Genomic DNA, 16,632 nt, shown 5'->3' on the forward strand with positions numbered 1-16,632 from the left:
CAGAAAGAGCGTCTTAAATCTGATTATAGACGAGTACTTTGCAAAAAAAGAGACACAAAGCTTGTTTATCAAACCCAAATACTGTTTCTTTTTTCTGACACCCACATATCAAATCATAGCAGTTTATACAGAAGTGCCAAACTCATCTCTCTGGTTTGATTCCCTCTGGAGCTGTTTTTTGATTTAAAATCAGATTCAGATTTTTGTTGATTTAAGACCGTGATGTTATGGAGTGCAAACAACAACACAATCACGACAAAACAATGGCATTCAGTAGGAATGAAGTGCAGAATAAAAATCACTCAAAACATCCTTTAAGAGGGCACCTGATTTCCACCTGATACCTGATTGCTTATCTAGCTGTGGTGACAAAATTAAATTAAGCATGGACGTACTAGGTGCCTTTCCCCTTTGTTTTACTATGCTTGCTGTCTTACCTTAAAAAATAAAGCTACTGGTGTTACAAAGAAAAAAGACCATTTCTCCTGTCCACGCCTTTATATGAAAGTATGTCACATTTAAAGAGACAGTTCACCCCAAAATCAAAAATACATATTCCTCTTGTGCTGTTTATCCACCTAGATTGTTTTGGTGTGAGTAACCAGGTCATAATAAACAACATTGCTGTTGAGTTTTTTCATTTTACGTTTTGATTACCACAAGCCAAATTATATTTGAGAGAGGGCATACATCTCAATGGTGATATCTCCAAAACTCAGCAACTCACACCAAAACACTCTAGATGGACGAACGGCATTAAAGGTCCAATTGGTAAGGAAGTACATTTTTTAATCTTATTCCCAACAAATACAGACGCTTTGGGATTGTAGGTCGGGTCAGCCGCATTCCCAAAGTGTCTGTATTTGAGGAGTTAATGAGAATGAGACTCAAAAATCAACTTTCTTGCAAACTGGACCTTTAAAGGAGAAAATATGTATTTTTTGATTTTGGGGTGAACTGCCCCTTTAAATGTCATATAAATACTTGGACAGGAAAAATTGTCTTCTTCTTCTTTGAAAGAACAGCCGTTTTATTTTTGAAGGTAAGAAAGTAAGCTCAGTGAAATAGAGGGGAAAAGCACCTACAAAAGTACTAGTACATCCATGCTTAATTTAATTTTGTCGTTACGGCTAGATAAGCCCCCCGAAAAAAGTAAATCGGGTGCTTTCTTAAAGGACGTTTGACCTCTGTTCAAATAATTTCTATTCTGCACTTCATTCTGACTGATTGCTATTGTTTTGTCATGATTGTGTTGTTGTTTGTATTCCATAGCATTACACGTCTTAAATCAACAAAAATCCTAATCTGATTTTGAATGGAAAAGGCTCCAGAAAGAGTCACACCAGAGAGATGAGAGAAAAGCTTATAAGAGGATAGAGGGGGGGGGGGGGCAATAACCTTGGTTTGACAAATTGACCCCTTTACCTGTTCCCTGTACCGCTTCCTCATCCAGTCCGCACACACACACACACACACACACACACACACACACACCCGCACACACACTCCCATCATTTACATATGGAGCTCGCAGTCCTTTCAAAGTGGCTTTCACGGAACATTGTGCTGATAATGATCTTGGTCGTGAGGGAGAGAGAGACACAGATCTCCAGAGACCATCTCACCATAAGACAAGGGGGAAGAGGATAAAACTCCGACTGTACTCCAACTCAAAGGACTTTAACACTCTTTTTCCTCACAACCCCCCCTCCCCCTCCCCAATAAGCCCTCTTGTGTTTTTTAATTGGCAGAAATTAATCTTTAGGATGTAGATGGTAGATTTACATTCATTAAAAGTCAAGAGAGGAAGCCAGGCTTGATGCTAATCAAATCTGCTTAATTATGCTTAACATGAGTATCTCCAGGGGAAGAGAGAGAGAGGGAGAGAGAGAGAGAGAGATAGCTAACTCGAACTTTTTACTTTTTGCCTTTGATAACTCCTGCTGAGTCTGGCCTTTTCCCTGCCAAAAAGAAATGTCACGACTCTCTTTCTCCATCTGTAGAAAACACACCGATAAAGCCATCAGTGTTAAGCAGAGATGATTCATTTCATAAATTCCCACCTTTAAGTGTTTAATAAGTGGTGAAACGTTCGGTTTTTAACCTCCCAGGCCAGCGCTTCGCAACTTTTGCATGGCTCGTGGCATCATCTAAAAATAGATTTACAGATTTATACAGTGTAAAGCCAGTTAGCCCGCAAATAAAGTGATGTAAACACATCACAGGATCTGATGAGTAATATGTAAGCCGAAAGCAATCATTATAACGTAAATGCTAGGTTTAATTTATCATCCATCCATGGTCTGGTAAGCAACCACAGTTTTAAAGAGAACCCTGTTACAATTAGGTTGCAGGATGCCCTGGTGGGAAGTGACTTTGTCTCACAACAGGAAGGTCATAGGTTTAATTCCTACAGCAGCTATTGTGCTTAAACTCCCATGAAATAAAAAACAATGAGCCGATACTCGCTGCTAAATCTTTCCACTTGCTGAGGTATAAAAATACAGGGTACCATACAGAGGAGAAGAAAGAAACAAAGTCATACTTCAACTGTGTAATACTAAAGGGGAACGCCACCAATTTTAAGTCTGTCTGCAGGCCTTGAGGAGCACTGCTGCGTCTTTACCTTGCGAGGCAGAGGGATTCGCAAGATCACGTGATCTCGCAAATCCATCTTACATGCTTGCGGCTGAACCCAAGCCCACAGGAAGAGTGCCAGGCGTTGACGAGGACACCCCGTTCATTCTGATTAAAGCTGCTTGGTGGCCAAAAAAGCCCATAGAGCGTGCGCGCTAGAGACTTCTGCCGACCAAGCTGGCTAACTTCCGGTTTAGTGCCCAGCTAACTTGAATAGAGCTAAAATGATTTATTCATGCAGCTCTTCTACACTTTCTACATTTAATTGGACAGAATGGCCCAAATTATGGGCTCACTTTATCACTTTATCCCCTTTCAGGTTAGCGGAGGGTTAAACCGGAAGTTAGCCAAGTTGGCCAGCGATAGGCCTCCAGTGCTCACACTCAGTGGGCCACAATGCATATTTAATTAATAGACGGTGATAGACAGATGGTTCGTCCAATCGCCTGTCGAGTATTTTATTTTGTGCCGGCTCTTTTCCAAACAGTTTCTAACGATGCTTTTTCTTTTCGTTCATGGTTTCAATCTGTGGCTCCAGAGGGAGCAGCTGATAGGTTGCCTCATGTGATGTCACGTGAGGCAGCATCAGTTGCGTCTGAAAGTGAAACCATCGGGGGCGTGGCTTTAGAAAGAGGTGAGCTTACCAGACCTCTGTAGCTCGCCCCACATCTCAGCTTGGGCCTCGCAGCTCAAGACTACATTAGCCACCACTAGCATACGACACCTGAATCTCAGTTGCATTGTGGGTAATGTGGGTGGCAGAAGATGCATGGAATTAAATAAGATGATATCTCTGCTTCTCCTGCAAGTTTCTCTTCCTCTATCTTGACCACCTTGGATGGTTCTCCCCTCACTGAATATTTTGAGTTAATTTGAGTTGTTAATTTTTTATATCTTATTAAATTCCCATAATTGCTCCAGTACAGTGTGATTCTTTAGTTTTAACCTCCTTCATTTGCCTTGATTCATGTTTTTGTATCGTCTAGGCTATATTAGATTGTTGTTTGAATGTTCTTGGAGGAAATAGGTGACCTCATTTTAATGTTTAGATCTCAGGTAGACTTACTGATTAAATTAAAGATTCGCAGTCGGATCCCAAGTGAGTCACCCCCCTGGACCAGTGTGTCTGATTCTGGCACCTTTTTCCTCACACTGTTTCACTGTCTGAGACAAATAAAAGCTGCCTTAGAGAAACTAAACCCTGCTACAGTTTCCCTGTTTTAATAATTCATATTTATCTTGCCGTGGTGCCATCGTGAGCCAAAGACAAAGATAATGTTCATGTTGTGTCGCTGTTTGAAAGCCAAGCTCTGGTCCTTTCCACATGTCTGTTTTGGCCAGTGAGCAGCAGAAGCATGAGGCAAATGTGTAGGTGGTTAGATCAGCCGATGGAGTGTAAATACCACTCAATCTGTTCTCATTAGAGGAGTAAAAACATACGAATCACTTCGCCTCTATTAAAAATGCCCCAGGGTCCTGGTTAAGTGTCTGGATGTCTGTGCGTGTGTGTGTATATGTGTGTGTGTGTGTGTGCATTTGGTCGTATATGTGGCTGTGTGAGAGAGAAGGAGGGGGTGACAGAATGATGTTTTGGCATTTGTGTCTGCAGAGGGGATCTGAAATGCCACCACCATCAGTGCTACTTAATTCTCAGAAACACACTCTTAATCTGAACAGACAATCCGTTCCGACAGCCACTGTTATGATTCAAATCAACTTGGAGTGAAGGGTGTGTGTGTGTGTGTGCGCTCTTGTGAGTGAGAGAGTATGTCATTGTGTTTTGGTATGTGATTAGGTGTCTGTGTGTGTGCTCATCTCCCTGTGTATGTGTGTGTGTGTGTGTGTGTGTGTGTGTGTGTGTGTATGACCAAGATATCACACATCCATTCCACATTCTCCTATGATAATGTGGATTGATTATGGATATGATAATGAGAGGCCGGCGCGGCGTCGCGACCTTCACAAGGTCTAATTGAAACAAGCGTTGGTCCTCCGAAGCACTTATCAAGTCACACAGCACATCATTAATCACGCAGAATACAAGCTGTCACTGTAACACACATGCACACACACACACACACACTCTCACACACACATTCTCTATTTTTCTGTTTTTCTATCATACACACACACACAAGCTCACTCTCCTGTCTTCTTTCTCTCCTTCTCTTACACACACACACACACACGCACACACACACACACACAATGCAAGCTGTCACTACAATATGCCTGGTATTGTCTTCTTTTAAGGAGAGTGGACAGCTAGTCCACCCTCCATCTCTATTTTCTACACGAAAAGTTGAAGAACAAACAAGCTGTTGAAGTTAAACCTTTAAAAAAAACAAAAAAAACAAAGAAAACTGCAAAAAACAAAGAGAGTGAATGTTAAAACGATTCAACAAATATGAACAGCTGTTCACTTCACCCAAACTCGACCGGAATTGAATTAGCTTAAGTTGTTTTACTACCTGCTTTTATTAGAAGACAATTTAACAACCAAATGTGATTCCAGTGTCTGATTAAGGCAGCATATGGTGCCTACCTGTTAAACACAACATGTTCGATACCAGCTTAACGCCTCAGTGAGCCACTCGAATAAACTAATAAGCCCAATATCATATTAGTCATTACATAGTCCAACACACAAAATTCCAATCTGATAAAAAGGTGGTTTCATTATCATCATAGGGAAAACACAAGGGAGTTTGCACGCGCTGCGTCGATGCCATCACCAACTTTGTTAATTGTTATTCAATTAACTGCTTTTGTTAATGAAACCAATTAATACTTTAAAACAAGCAGGGAGATATACGATTATTATGCATCTATGCAGAAGACAGCTAATTACAACTGTAAATCAATCAATTCTACATTAATCAGCTTGGAAAATGTCCAAAAACAACAAAGTCACTAAAAGACTTTGGAAGTTATTTTTTTTTTAACATATTTTGATTGCCATGCCATTATCCCGTCTAATGATTGTTAACGATCCTTTAAAGAGTTTATGATCCAATTTCCTTGCTGTGAATTTAATTGGGATCTAAATAGTATAATCTTACAGTGTAAAAGTGTGGCCTGTATTTAATCAAGGGTGGCGTATTGGTGTAAGCTCTAACAAGGTCACAGAACTCCTCTTAGGGCAAATACAGCCAGTGAAGCTTCACATTGCTGAAGGATGGGGGGCCTGACAGGCTTCATAAGATAGAGGAATCAGTCATTTTAGTGCCAGAATACAGACTCATATAAGCATGATCTCTCTGAGATAAAAACTGTTCTAGGTTGTCAATAAACGGGTCTCATGGCATTAAGAATATGCAGCGCTCTACTTAATTACATATGTCATTTATGATCAGAGGTAGAACTACTCAGTAAAAGCAGAAATACCACAGCCACAATGTAAAATGAGCCTTTACGAGTAAAAGTTGTGCCTTCATAATTTTACTTAAAGCTGCAGTCTATATCTTACTTTTGATAGAAGAAGTAATCAAAATTTCTTCTTACGCATTAAAGCTGCATGGTTCATTAAAGCTGCTCTGTGGAACTTAATGTTCGCGGATGCTGTTTCTAAACTAACGTTAGCGACTGTCGCTCCCTGTTAGCGGAGCGGAGAGAGGACCTGAGACGAGGCACTCGAGAACGTGCATAATGTCACATCCTTTTGACTGTCGCTGAAAATCCGACCCGAGTCCTTCACAAAGACATCCACAGTCCAGCAGCATGAAACAACTTAAAAGAAATCATCCACAGGCATGTACAGGCAACCGACACACATGGGAAGGTCTCATTTTTCACGTCATGTTACAATCCACTCACATACGGCCAATAAAAAAGGGATTAATACATATTTAATTGCTATAAATTGTGGATTGTGGGACATGCAGCCCCTTTAAAGCTAACTCAGGGGGATTTGGCGCTATAGTCTTAAACGTAGCTCGTGGTAGCCAACGTCAGCAAGCTTAAGAAAGCTACTGCTGTTTTCTAACTTTGTAGCTCTGACCTAAACAGACTGAAGAGGTCAATTGATTGTAGAGTTTTAAAGGCTGATATAATAATGCTAGTTTGGAGCTGGATAAAGCCAGTAACCAGTTAATTGACCAGTATTATCAGGGGTCAATCACAGGCACATGACCCTCAAATAAGTCATGGCCAGGATTAGCCACATTCTTACCACCATGCTTGCTAGTTAAACAGAGACAGCATGCTTTCGTCAGTTATCTTCAGTGTAATTCATTATTAATGTCACACTATAGCCAACAACCTTATCATGCTCATAATTTAGCCACAAATAAAGATGTCTAATATAAAGTTAACTTTTAATATAAATCATCTGAGGTACGCAATGACATAACCTTGACTTTGGGTATGGAGCCTCTTAAAATTGTCCTTCACCTTTAATCGCTCAGCGTAGATCCTTGCTTTTCTGTGCAAGGCGTTTAGAGAATGAAATGAAAAACCAGAGTCAAGTGCCTTATATACACATACTCAGCCAATGAAGCTGGTTCTGAACTGTACTTAGCAATTAAGCAGATACTCTTAATTACTTTCCCAGTGTGTTTCCAACCCATGTGGATTTAGAAAACACATTTGTCAAATGAGAATATACTTTGGTGTGACTTAGATGTGACAGTAAATTACACAAAGAAAATAAAGTCTGCCACAAAAAAAGTTCTTCAAACACAACTCAAGTTTTTTTTCTTATAATCATCTAACGAGAAGAACTCATCAGGAATAAATTACTTTTGACTAAAAATAATAGCCCTGAAATCATCTTATAATGAGAAATAAAACATGAAATGGACATAAACAAAGCCTTGTCTCTGCAGGGAGACCATTAGACCTACCTGTTTGTGGCTAATGGTAATTAGTAACTAACTGCACATAGAGCGAGAGAGATCTTTGACTTTTGGTTAAACTCTGCTTCACACAGGGCCAGTTGTTTTCATGAGACAATATGTGTGTAATTTAGGTTTTGTACAAACATCAACAGACCGTCTCTCCTTATGCATAAGGAACTAGTAATCAGTCCACTCTAATTATTTTTGTAATATCCGATGCAAACACCTGGACCGTAATTGCAGCACACAGATCTTTCACTTTTAAATGAGACTGCCCTCATTTATCAGAAAAATAATCCTCAGCCCGGATAATTATCAGACGTACAAACATAAACACCTTTAGAAGCTCTGATGTGAGGACCTGCTGTAGCCTCTTGAGTTTATCCAGTCATGTGACCTGACCAGTGCCCTAGTTGAACACCTCTTAGATGTTTATGCATATATGGACGCTAATCTCTCAGTCAGGACTATGGGATTTGTGAATATTTTGTTTTACAGAGATCAAAGTAGCTGGCTAAGATCAGGAGAAACCCTTCAAACACATCAAACAGAGAGCAATGCATCCTGAGTCCCACGCCCACAGTAGCCAATCAAGCCATGCACAACTCCTTTCCTTTGTAAGAGAAAAGGATTCTCAATATGGGTCTCCCTCCAACAACATCTCATGCAGCTCACCCCCCACGGAGGCCAGGAGGTTGTTTCAGGCTGATGGGCTATCAAGGAGAGCCACTGCACCGTATCTGTATGCCTCTCATACTTGGCTAACACGATGCTGGTATTGGGGGGGAACAGAGGAGATACTGTGTTAAGAGATCAAAGCAGCAGTACAGAGATTTAGACTCACAGGCTGTCAGTCAAGATGGCGAGACAAAGCAGGAGAAGACAGAAATGCTTACACACACACACTCTCTCCGCGGTGCGCCTGTGAGGGGTGAGGCGTTACTGTCAGATGGCTTAGGGGCTACTCATTTGTAGACATCTACGGCGCAGTGTGAACACCTAAGCTCACACACATTGAGGGACACACACGCACAGATTCAAAGATACTGATTCAAGAAGCCCTTGCAGATGAGAGGTTGCTCCTGGCCTGTATATTGGCCTGTGGAGGAATGTTTCTGTGCTCTCAGCATTTTCCCTCGTCTCGAAGATGAATAGAGCTATTTTACAGACAGTGGAGAAACAACACAATGCTGTGTGTGGTTAGACACATGATGTAGGGGCTTCATTTCTGCTTGATCAAAGACATGCTTTTTTTTTTTGTCAAGTTTGCAATATATCTCAAATACTTTTTTGTGTGGATAGAGTACAGACATAAAGGGTCTAAGATTTCAGTTCAACAGGACATCCTGCTGTAAAGAATGACCCCTCGTTAATGTCTTCTTGTTTGTACACGTGGATGTGATCACCCCTGTATGGTATGCGTTTGTATTATTGTGTAATGTTCTACCACAATCTTTGTTCCTTTCACCTAGTGTGACAGGAAAGATCATTTCCTTTGTAAAATCTGAAGCCTGTAGGAATGAAATCACAGGGGAAAAATGCTTTGGTACCTTCTAAACTAGGGTCACAACAACACAGAAAATGTCAATTAATGGTACAAAAACAGGGAAAATGTGATTTTAAAAAAGTGTCTGATAAAATTACAGTATGAAATTGCTCATAAACATTCGGAAACTTGCAGAGTTTGAACCTACCACCCAATGAACACCTACTGGATACTTCTGATTAAATAAGAATGACACAACACCACCTTGTGGCCGTCGACTGTAACATTTTAATTTAGACTTTGTTCCATCATTGATGGTCACATGAGCAATGAAAATGGCAAAAGGATTACGTTGAAAGATGTATTATGCAGACACATTTTTTAAAACAAATTCATAACATTGCATACATGTTTCAAAACATCATAAAAAACAATTCCTCGTGAAAAGTGCAACACAAGTTGACTATCAGAAATAAGAAGTATGCTCTTAAATTAAGGCAGGATGTCAATGTTAATACAAATAACAGCAGGAGAAACTTAGATTTGAGGCAGAATGGCTGAGCGTGCCCTCATGTCAGGAGAAGACTTGTGTTCAGGAAGAAGACTGAGGTCGACTCCTCTACTCAGAAACTCAAGACACAGCACAGTCAAAGCACAGACCGGGAGCAGTTACAGTCACCAAGGAGACGCAGAGGACAGAGTGCCAACAAACAGACCAATCTGATTGGCTGAAGAGCCCATAGGCAGGTACAGATCCAGGAATGGGGCATGATCCCAAAGTTCCCACACTGAGGTGATCAGGCTGCAACTTCAGTTAGTGCAGTTTTCAGAAGCCTGAAAGAGAAAATAAGTATGTAGCAGTGATGCATCATCAGGATTAATTATGCGACCATTATACAGTGATTTTCATTGTAATCAAATTACAGATTCTTCTATTGACAGTTGTCTCAACAGTGATTGTAATGTTCCTGTCATGACTCACTCAGAAGGTGAGAGCTCCATATCACAGATATTATCTTGCTTTAGCACAAAAACAGATATTATTGTTCACCAGTCCATATGCTCAAGAAAACATTTGACATATGGTGACATGAAAGAGGTTGCCAAATTCAACCGTAAAAAAAAAAAAAGTAAACTGGAGCAATATGTTGTTGTGATTAGCCAGAATGGAATGTCTTTGTTTTTGGAATAATTGACCAAATACATTACAAACCAAGATACCTCATCAGATTTGTACAACGATCATAAATATCCATCATTGCTGTAAAGCATTGATGCTCTTAAATATGAAACATTGCCCATACTGGCCTAATACAACCAGAAAGACTCAAGGGAAGGTGCCTCACCGTAAATGACATTGCAGAAACTCTGATGACTAACATTTTTACTGTATACCCTACCATATACCACGTCACTGGAAACAGTCACATCTTAACTTTGTAAAAATTGTTTTAATTTTGGATGATGAAACCAAACAATGATGTACTGTAAATGATGCATGGCTGCAGCTTTCAGTCTGACAATACAAATAGTGTTCAGTGCTGGCTGTCTAAATAAGTGCTGACACTTTTGGTTGACTAATTGATTATCTAACCAACACAAATGTACAGTAAATCATTTCTCTAATAAAAATACCAAACACTTCACAACACACCGATTACTGCTTCTAAAAGATAAGGGATTTCTGCTTTTCTCCCTGTTATTAGACTGTTGGCTTTGACACCACATTGAGGTCTGGTAACTTCACTTTGGGCATTTGTCATAAACACTCATGACAAACATGATGAAGTCAGATCTCTGGGAGCCTGTTTCTGTACCTTGAGTGATTCAGAAGCTTTCCGCAGCTCTTTGATAACTGCAGACAAGGCTTCTGGGTTGATGCCCTGCTCACACAGTCTCACACATATGGACAGAGACTCCATGTCCAGACCAGTGTTCAGCAACCTGGAGATCTCCAGCAGCACTGTTGGAGGACAAATATGACAGGTTAGGTTTGAAAAAACTAGTGGCAAGAAGACTGCTGCACGTCCTATGGGATTTGTTAGCAATACGGTTAACGTACAGACAAGCTGAGGGATTGCTAAAAAATGCTGTTTATATGCCAGTGATCTAGAAGTCATTTTACAAATATATATTTACCGTCCATTGTCTCCCGGACAGCGTTTAGGTTTGCATTTGCTGCACTTGCCATGGTGAAGAATGAACACAGTTAGCCAAAGCTTGTTAGCAGGAGGCTAACAAATAAAACTTCAAGAGGTCTCTGACGCGACACAAGATTAAGCTATTGCAACAGTTCAGCCCGACTTTAAAAGTTTAGTATTCATCTTAGATAATATTTTCAAAAAAATGATAAATAAACTATATTTAAGGGACAATAATAGGGGCTAAGCTAGCTACTTTGCTTGCTCAAGTCACTAACGAAACGGGAGGCGGAAGTGACGACATTTCTAATTGATTGGTTCCCCAGAACTTCCGGCAGCGTTTCTATTGGCTGACGGGCTTTGTGGGCGAAATTGAAATAAACGTTTGAACCCTGTCGCTGCTGATTGTTTGCCGAGTCCTCAATGAAGATTGTTTTTAGCTGTGTGGTCGAAGTCCTGGCTCGTTAACAGTTGTAAGTACCAAAAGCAAAACGTATAATGCTTATATTTTTAATGTACCTTTCATTTTTTTTAAGTAAAGTAAAAGAACCAAGGCAGGAGAGAAATGTGTAACGTAACGCTGTTGCCACATTCCTCCCAGTTACATTTCCTAGAAGGAGAGTTGACGCTATAGAAACGGGAAGTAATGTAGCTAACATGCTAACTTAAACATTGATTAACCGTGTTTGTGGGCTCCTCCTTGGCAGTTTTATTTTCTCATTTTCATTTCCCTTATGCTGACTGTTATATATGTTGTCAGGTAAGATGGTGGACCGTGTCGAGATACAGATCACTCCTGAGACTCCAGGCAGACCTTCCATTAGAAACCCATTTGAAAGTCCAAATGACTACCACCACCTCCGTGAAGCATTGGTGCCAAGCCCATCTGTCTTCAAGTCCATGCAGTGTAAAACTGTAAGTCTGCACACACCTCACATATTTTAGATCTACTAGTATGTGACACATGCAGACACATCTCTTTTTGCAAATATCGTATTACTGTACCATCTCCAATTTGGGTGTATGTAGTCTTTTACTCACTTTTATTTACTTTCTCATGTGATCTCTCCTGCAGACTCCTCCCAAGTTTAACTGGTCTATTGATGAAATGGCCAGTCTTCTTCCAGTGCACATAGACCAAGAGGAAATCCAGCGACAGTCTTTTTACCTCAGCCAGACAAGGTATGTACTGAAACACAGTGGTCACAGTAGATATGTAGGTAATAGGACACGCTGTGACAGAATAATAGCGTTGCTTAACTTAACTTATACCATAATGATGTGATGGCAGGAAGTGACAAAACTTCTTCTCTACTTTAAATCTAGGATGGATTCTGACATTGAGGAGAAGCGTCAGAACGCTATTGAGCAGGTACGGGATTTAAATCAAATCAAATCATAATGTATAATGATGAAGAAGTTCATATATTGATGTTTTTCATTTTGTAATTTTGTTATTTTTTTGTCTCCCAATAAAGTTTTTTACCAAAGGAACCATTGTGCCTTCCCCCTGGGCGGCCCAAGACACCCGTAAAGGCCTTCAGATAAATATGAAAAGTAGGTTATCTTATTGTTAATATTACTTTTTAACCTTTCCTCCATGTATTTGCCTTTTTATATTTAATGTTGTACTGTTTTTTGTACATTGTTTAAGCATTTCCTTATCATGTTACTGTATTGTCTTTGCTCTTGTAGGTTGTATGTCTGCCATGATTGAAGAGAAGCCAGAAAAAATCTCAGGTTGGTGTGTTCTTTGAGCCACTTTTAAAATGGCCTTCTACAAAATGATTCCCATCTCTTCTTCTCTCCTTCACTATCTCCTAACTTGTTTTTGATCTCTTGTTCTACAGTTGGTTGTCAGACAACTCTCTCGCTACCTTTGGCATTTGATTTGGAAAAAGTATTAGGTAAGCATCTAATAAATGTGAGCGCAATCAAACCACAGAGCCTGTTATCAACCAAATCACCATGATTGTCTGTCTGTTTCTTCCTTCTCCTCAGGAGAATATTACCGCCAGGAGGAAGCGTGTGACGCCGTGCAGGAGAGTCTCAGTTCTTCCTCCTTAAGACGTAAGCTCTTCCTCGATGGCCGGGGAAGTTACAGCGGCTCTGACAGCTCCAGCCCGCCAAGCCCTGAGAGAAGCCACACCAGGCAGGAGATGCCTTCTCTAAACCGAGGAGAAGGAGCTGAAGGAGGAGTTGAAACTGTATCATCTATTTTTGCCTCCCCTTTGTCCTGTGGCATGACAGTTCAGACTCCCTCTACGGTGAGTGAACTGTAGGGATGCAAATGATGATTATTTTGCAAAACATCTAGTACTCTCATCTATATGGATTTCGATATTCTCAAATTTGCTTTTGTTTGTTTGGAGTGAAAATGAATCTGAAAGTAATCCTGTTAATTGACTAATCTTTTCAGCAGATTTTGATAATACTCAAAAGCAGTAACAGAACTTCAAAAATATTATCAACTACCGTACGCAACTAATTTATGCTTAAAGTGGTCCTTTTTTTTGCATTTTGATCAAACTGTTTTTGTAACTTTGTATTTGCATTGTCTTTATGATAGGGTCAGTTCTCGTCCAGTCCCATCCAGCATGGCTGCTTCCGGGACTGCAGCCTCGGCAGCATCACCAGTCCGATGTTCCCGGATAGGTCGTCTCCTGCTGGCCTCATCTCCCCAACAATCTCTCCTATTGTTACACATGCAGCACGCACACCAATAGGCTCAGGTAGAGTCTTTGTTTTGAAGATTAAAAGGTTTTTAAAAATGAGAAATTAACAGAGTTTCTCTTTAAACTGATTCTGAATCTGTGTCCTTTCTTCAGCTGAGAGGAAGCAGCCGAGCAACTTGACTCCAAACAATGTACCCCTGGACGTAGATGTCGCTTCGTGCAATGAGAGCCCATTTGTTGAGGGTTGTTCCCCCATTCGTAGCTGCTCCCCACACCAGCTCCACTGCCACAATGAGCCCAGATCCAGGCCCCGGCCCAGAGTCCGCTGCCGGGCCTCCCCTCCCCTCATCTCCCCGATCCTCAACCCTAATCTCCAAGACAATCAGGAGGCTGAGGAGAAACTCATTTGCTCCTCTTCCTCCTCCTCCTCCTCTTCTTCTTTTTCTCTCCCGCTAATGGAGCTAGATCCATCTTCACCCATGGCACGTGACAATCATCCCGCTGACACCGAGAGAGCTAGCCTGGATCCTATGGAGCCTGTGAAAATGGAGGAGGACAAGGGGATAGAAGGGAGCATAGAGGATGAAGAGGAGGAAGGTGGAGGGCCTTTGGGGCAGCTGACCAGCTCTCGTATGGGCAACGTGTCGGCAACAGAGAGCTCTCACATGTTTTTGTCTCTTCTGGCAGAGGGAAGCAGCATACGCTATGATTCCAGCATGCAGGTTAGTGTGTGTTTGTATTTAACTGCATATTTAACTTATTCTTTTGTGAATGAATCTTGTTATTCATATAGTCCTATTGATGCTTGTTTAATGAAATATTTATATTGACTTTTTGCTTGTGTTCAGGTGGACAGCGGGTACAACACTACCTCAGCAGGCACTGCCAGTCTAATAGATGGCCTCAACTCAGACTGTCACAGTAAAGAGTCCTTCAGTCCAAACATGGCAGAAGAGGCCTTTCAAGTGACACGACACACCAAAGTAAAGGTACTGTTCACCCTTTACATACAAACACAGGGTTCTGGGTATGGGAGTTTGAGCCTTTGGATTTCATACACCATTGGCAACTTATTTATTATCTGCTCTAGCTTTTCCAAACTTTTGTATACAGACATGGTTACAATTACGGTCTAATACGGCATATTTTTTATTTAAATATATTAATCTTTTCTCAGGAAAAGACCCTCAAACACCAGAGCTGGGACGTAATGAAGTACATACACTTTGCTACTGTAGATAGCTGTAGATTTCTGAGGTTTCTATTCTTGACCTGAGTATTTATTTTCAGTCATATTTGTACTTTTACTCCCTGCATTTGAAAAACGAGTATCTGTACTTTGTACTCCTTACATTTTCAAAACAGCCTTGCTACTTTAGTTTTATTTTGCGTCTTTGCAAGCTGCCTTCCCAAGATCACGACTGATTTTAGCCCATCAGTGCGCATCACGCACGGCAGACGTCGCGATACGCAACAATGTAAAAGACATAAACAGACAGAGAGAGATGAGAAGTTGAATCAGTACTTCACCTTTTACCAGTCCCTTTTTTTTTTTTTTTACACAAGTATCTGTACTTCTACTTGAATACAGAATGTGTGTACTTTTGCCACATCTGTCAACATCTCTTCAAATACATGTACCTAAGCCTGCCACAAATCTACGGAAAACCCTGAACAGTACTAACAGTATTACTAAAAGTACTGTGCATGCTGCAAGGCTTTGTGTACTTTTTCATCCTACTAAAAGTATGTTTCTTGTTTTCCAGGTATTTCATCCTCACCACTGAGCCATCTGCAATTAAAGGGACGCCTCTTCCAGTGGAAGCTAAAGCTGATTATTTTTGCAATCAAATACAACAAAGTTTACACTAAGTTTGAAGCATTTATGTTGAATGAATATGGTTAGGGTGATTGTTTGAAGGGGAACTGAGGGGTTTCACAAGTGGTTATTAGTTGGTCTTTTTTTAGGTTGAAAAGTTCAAGTTGCCTGAGAGGAAGCAAGTGCTCTAACATGGCATGTTTTGTCACAGGTTGTAAGGGAGAAGACAAATCCATAGCTTATCTGAGTCCTACTGTAAGATACTGAAAATCTGTAATTATAAGTCAGCAGTTCTTTTGGGCCCAGTATAGCGATGCGATAAGGGGGTGCAAAAAAAAATCTGCATCACATTTGCACAACAGCAACCTCCTTGAATGCTGTATTGATGCGGAAGCCATCATTTAAAATTTTAATCGGTGCTGACATTATCAACCTGACAGATGCAACAGATTTGTACTGTATTTATGTTTTTATAAAACTGTTTATAATGTTTTTCTATGATGAGAGCTTTTTCTTTTAATTTACGAGTAAGAATTGTTAAAATTCAGGTTACCTGTGGATGTTATTTGTTCTATTTATGCCTGAATAACACACACTGAATAATGCCACTAGCAAATTAAATGCTGACTGAGCCATTTGTTTATTACTTTTGATATACTTACAAGCATGGGCTGGATCGTCACATTAAATTAACTTGAATTCTTTATGTGGCTTGAGAAGATGGTTATTTTTGAGTTGGGTGTTTTATTTTTTAGCACCGAGGATCTTGACCTAATAAATTAATTTGAGCATGTTAAAACATGAACTTTATTTTTTTTCTCCACTTTTTATTAGTTTTCATAATTGAGAAAAACATAAAATACAAGAACGGGGGGAAAAGTAGGTTGTCTGTTTGATTATTGTAAATTCTGTTTAAAACAGCCAGGGTTCATGCTTAGCAACAGACACACCAAATGAATAGGGTAATAAGCCTGCTAACAAAATGATCAAAGGGCTAGAGTAAGGTTGTTAAAGGGCTGCCAGTTGAATACATCTG

At 40.3% G+C, this 16,632-nt stretch overlaps 2 protein-coding genes across 2 annotated transcripts; one reads left to right on the forward strand and one right to left on the reverse strand.

The window, feature by feature from the left end:
• Positions 1–9,226: 9,226 nt before the first annotated feature.
• mzt1 (mitotic spindle organizing protein 1) lies at positions 9,227–11,382 on the reverse strand. Its single transcript, XM_073482133.1, has 3 exons — positions 11,101–11,382; positions 10,779–10,924; positions 9,227–9,795 (listed from the first exon to the last, which is right to left on the reverse strand). The coding sequence occupies exons 1-3, from the start codon at positions 11,150–11,152 to the stop codon at positions 9,772–9,774; spliced, it is 222 nt and encodes a 73-aa protein (XP_073338234.1). The 5' UTR covers positions 11,153–11,382; the 3' UTR covers positions 9,227–9,771.
• Positions 11,383–11,443: 61 nt separating this feature from the next.
• bora (bora aurora kinase A activator) lies at positions 11,444–16,300 on the forward strand. The gene is made up of 12 exons (XM_073482132.1): positions 11,444–11,575; positions 11,863–12,017; positions 12,178–12,284; positions 12,429–12,474; positions 12,581–12,659; positions 12,798–12,842; positions 12,953–13,009; positions 13,104–13,369; positions 13,672–13,834; positions 13,931–14,499; positions 14,626–14,766; positions 15,544–16,300. Exons 2-12 carry the CDS (start codon positions 11,868–11,870, stop codon positions 15,562–15,564), a joined length of 1,644 nt encoding a protein of 547 aa, XP_073338233.1. The 5' UTR covers positions 11,444–11,575; positions 11,863–11,867; the 3' UTR covers positions 15,565–16,300.
• Positions 16,301–16,632: the final 332 nt, after the last annotated feature.

This window comes from Pagrus major, chromosome 15 (genome assembly GCF_040436345.1).
Source record: "Pagrus major chromosome 15, Pma_NU_1.0".
Taxonomy (NCBI): domain Eukaryota; kingdom Metazoa; phylum Chordata; class Actinopteri; order Spariformes; family Sparidae; genus Pagrus; species Pagrus major.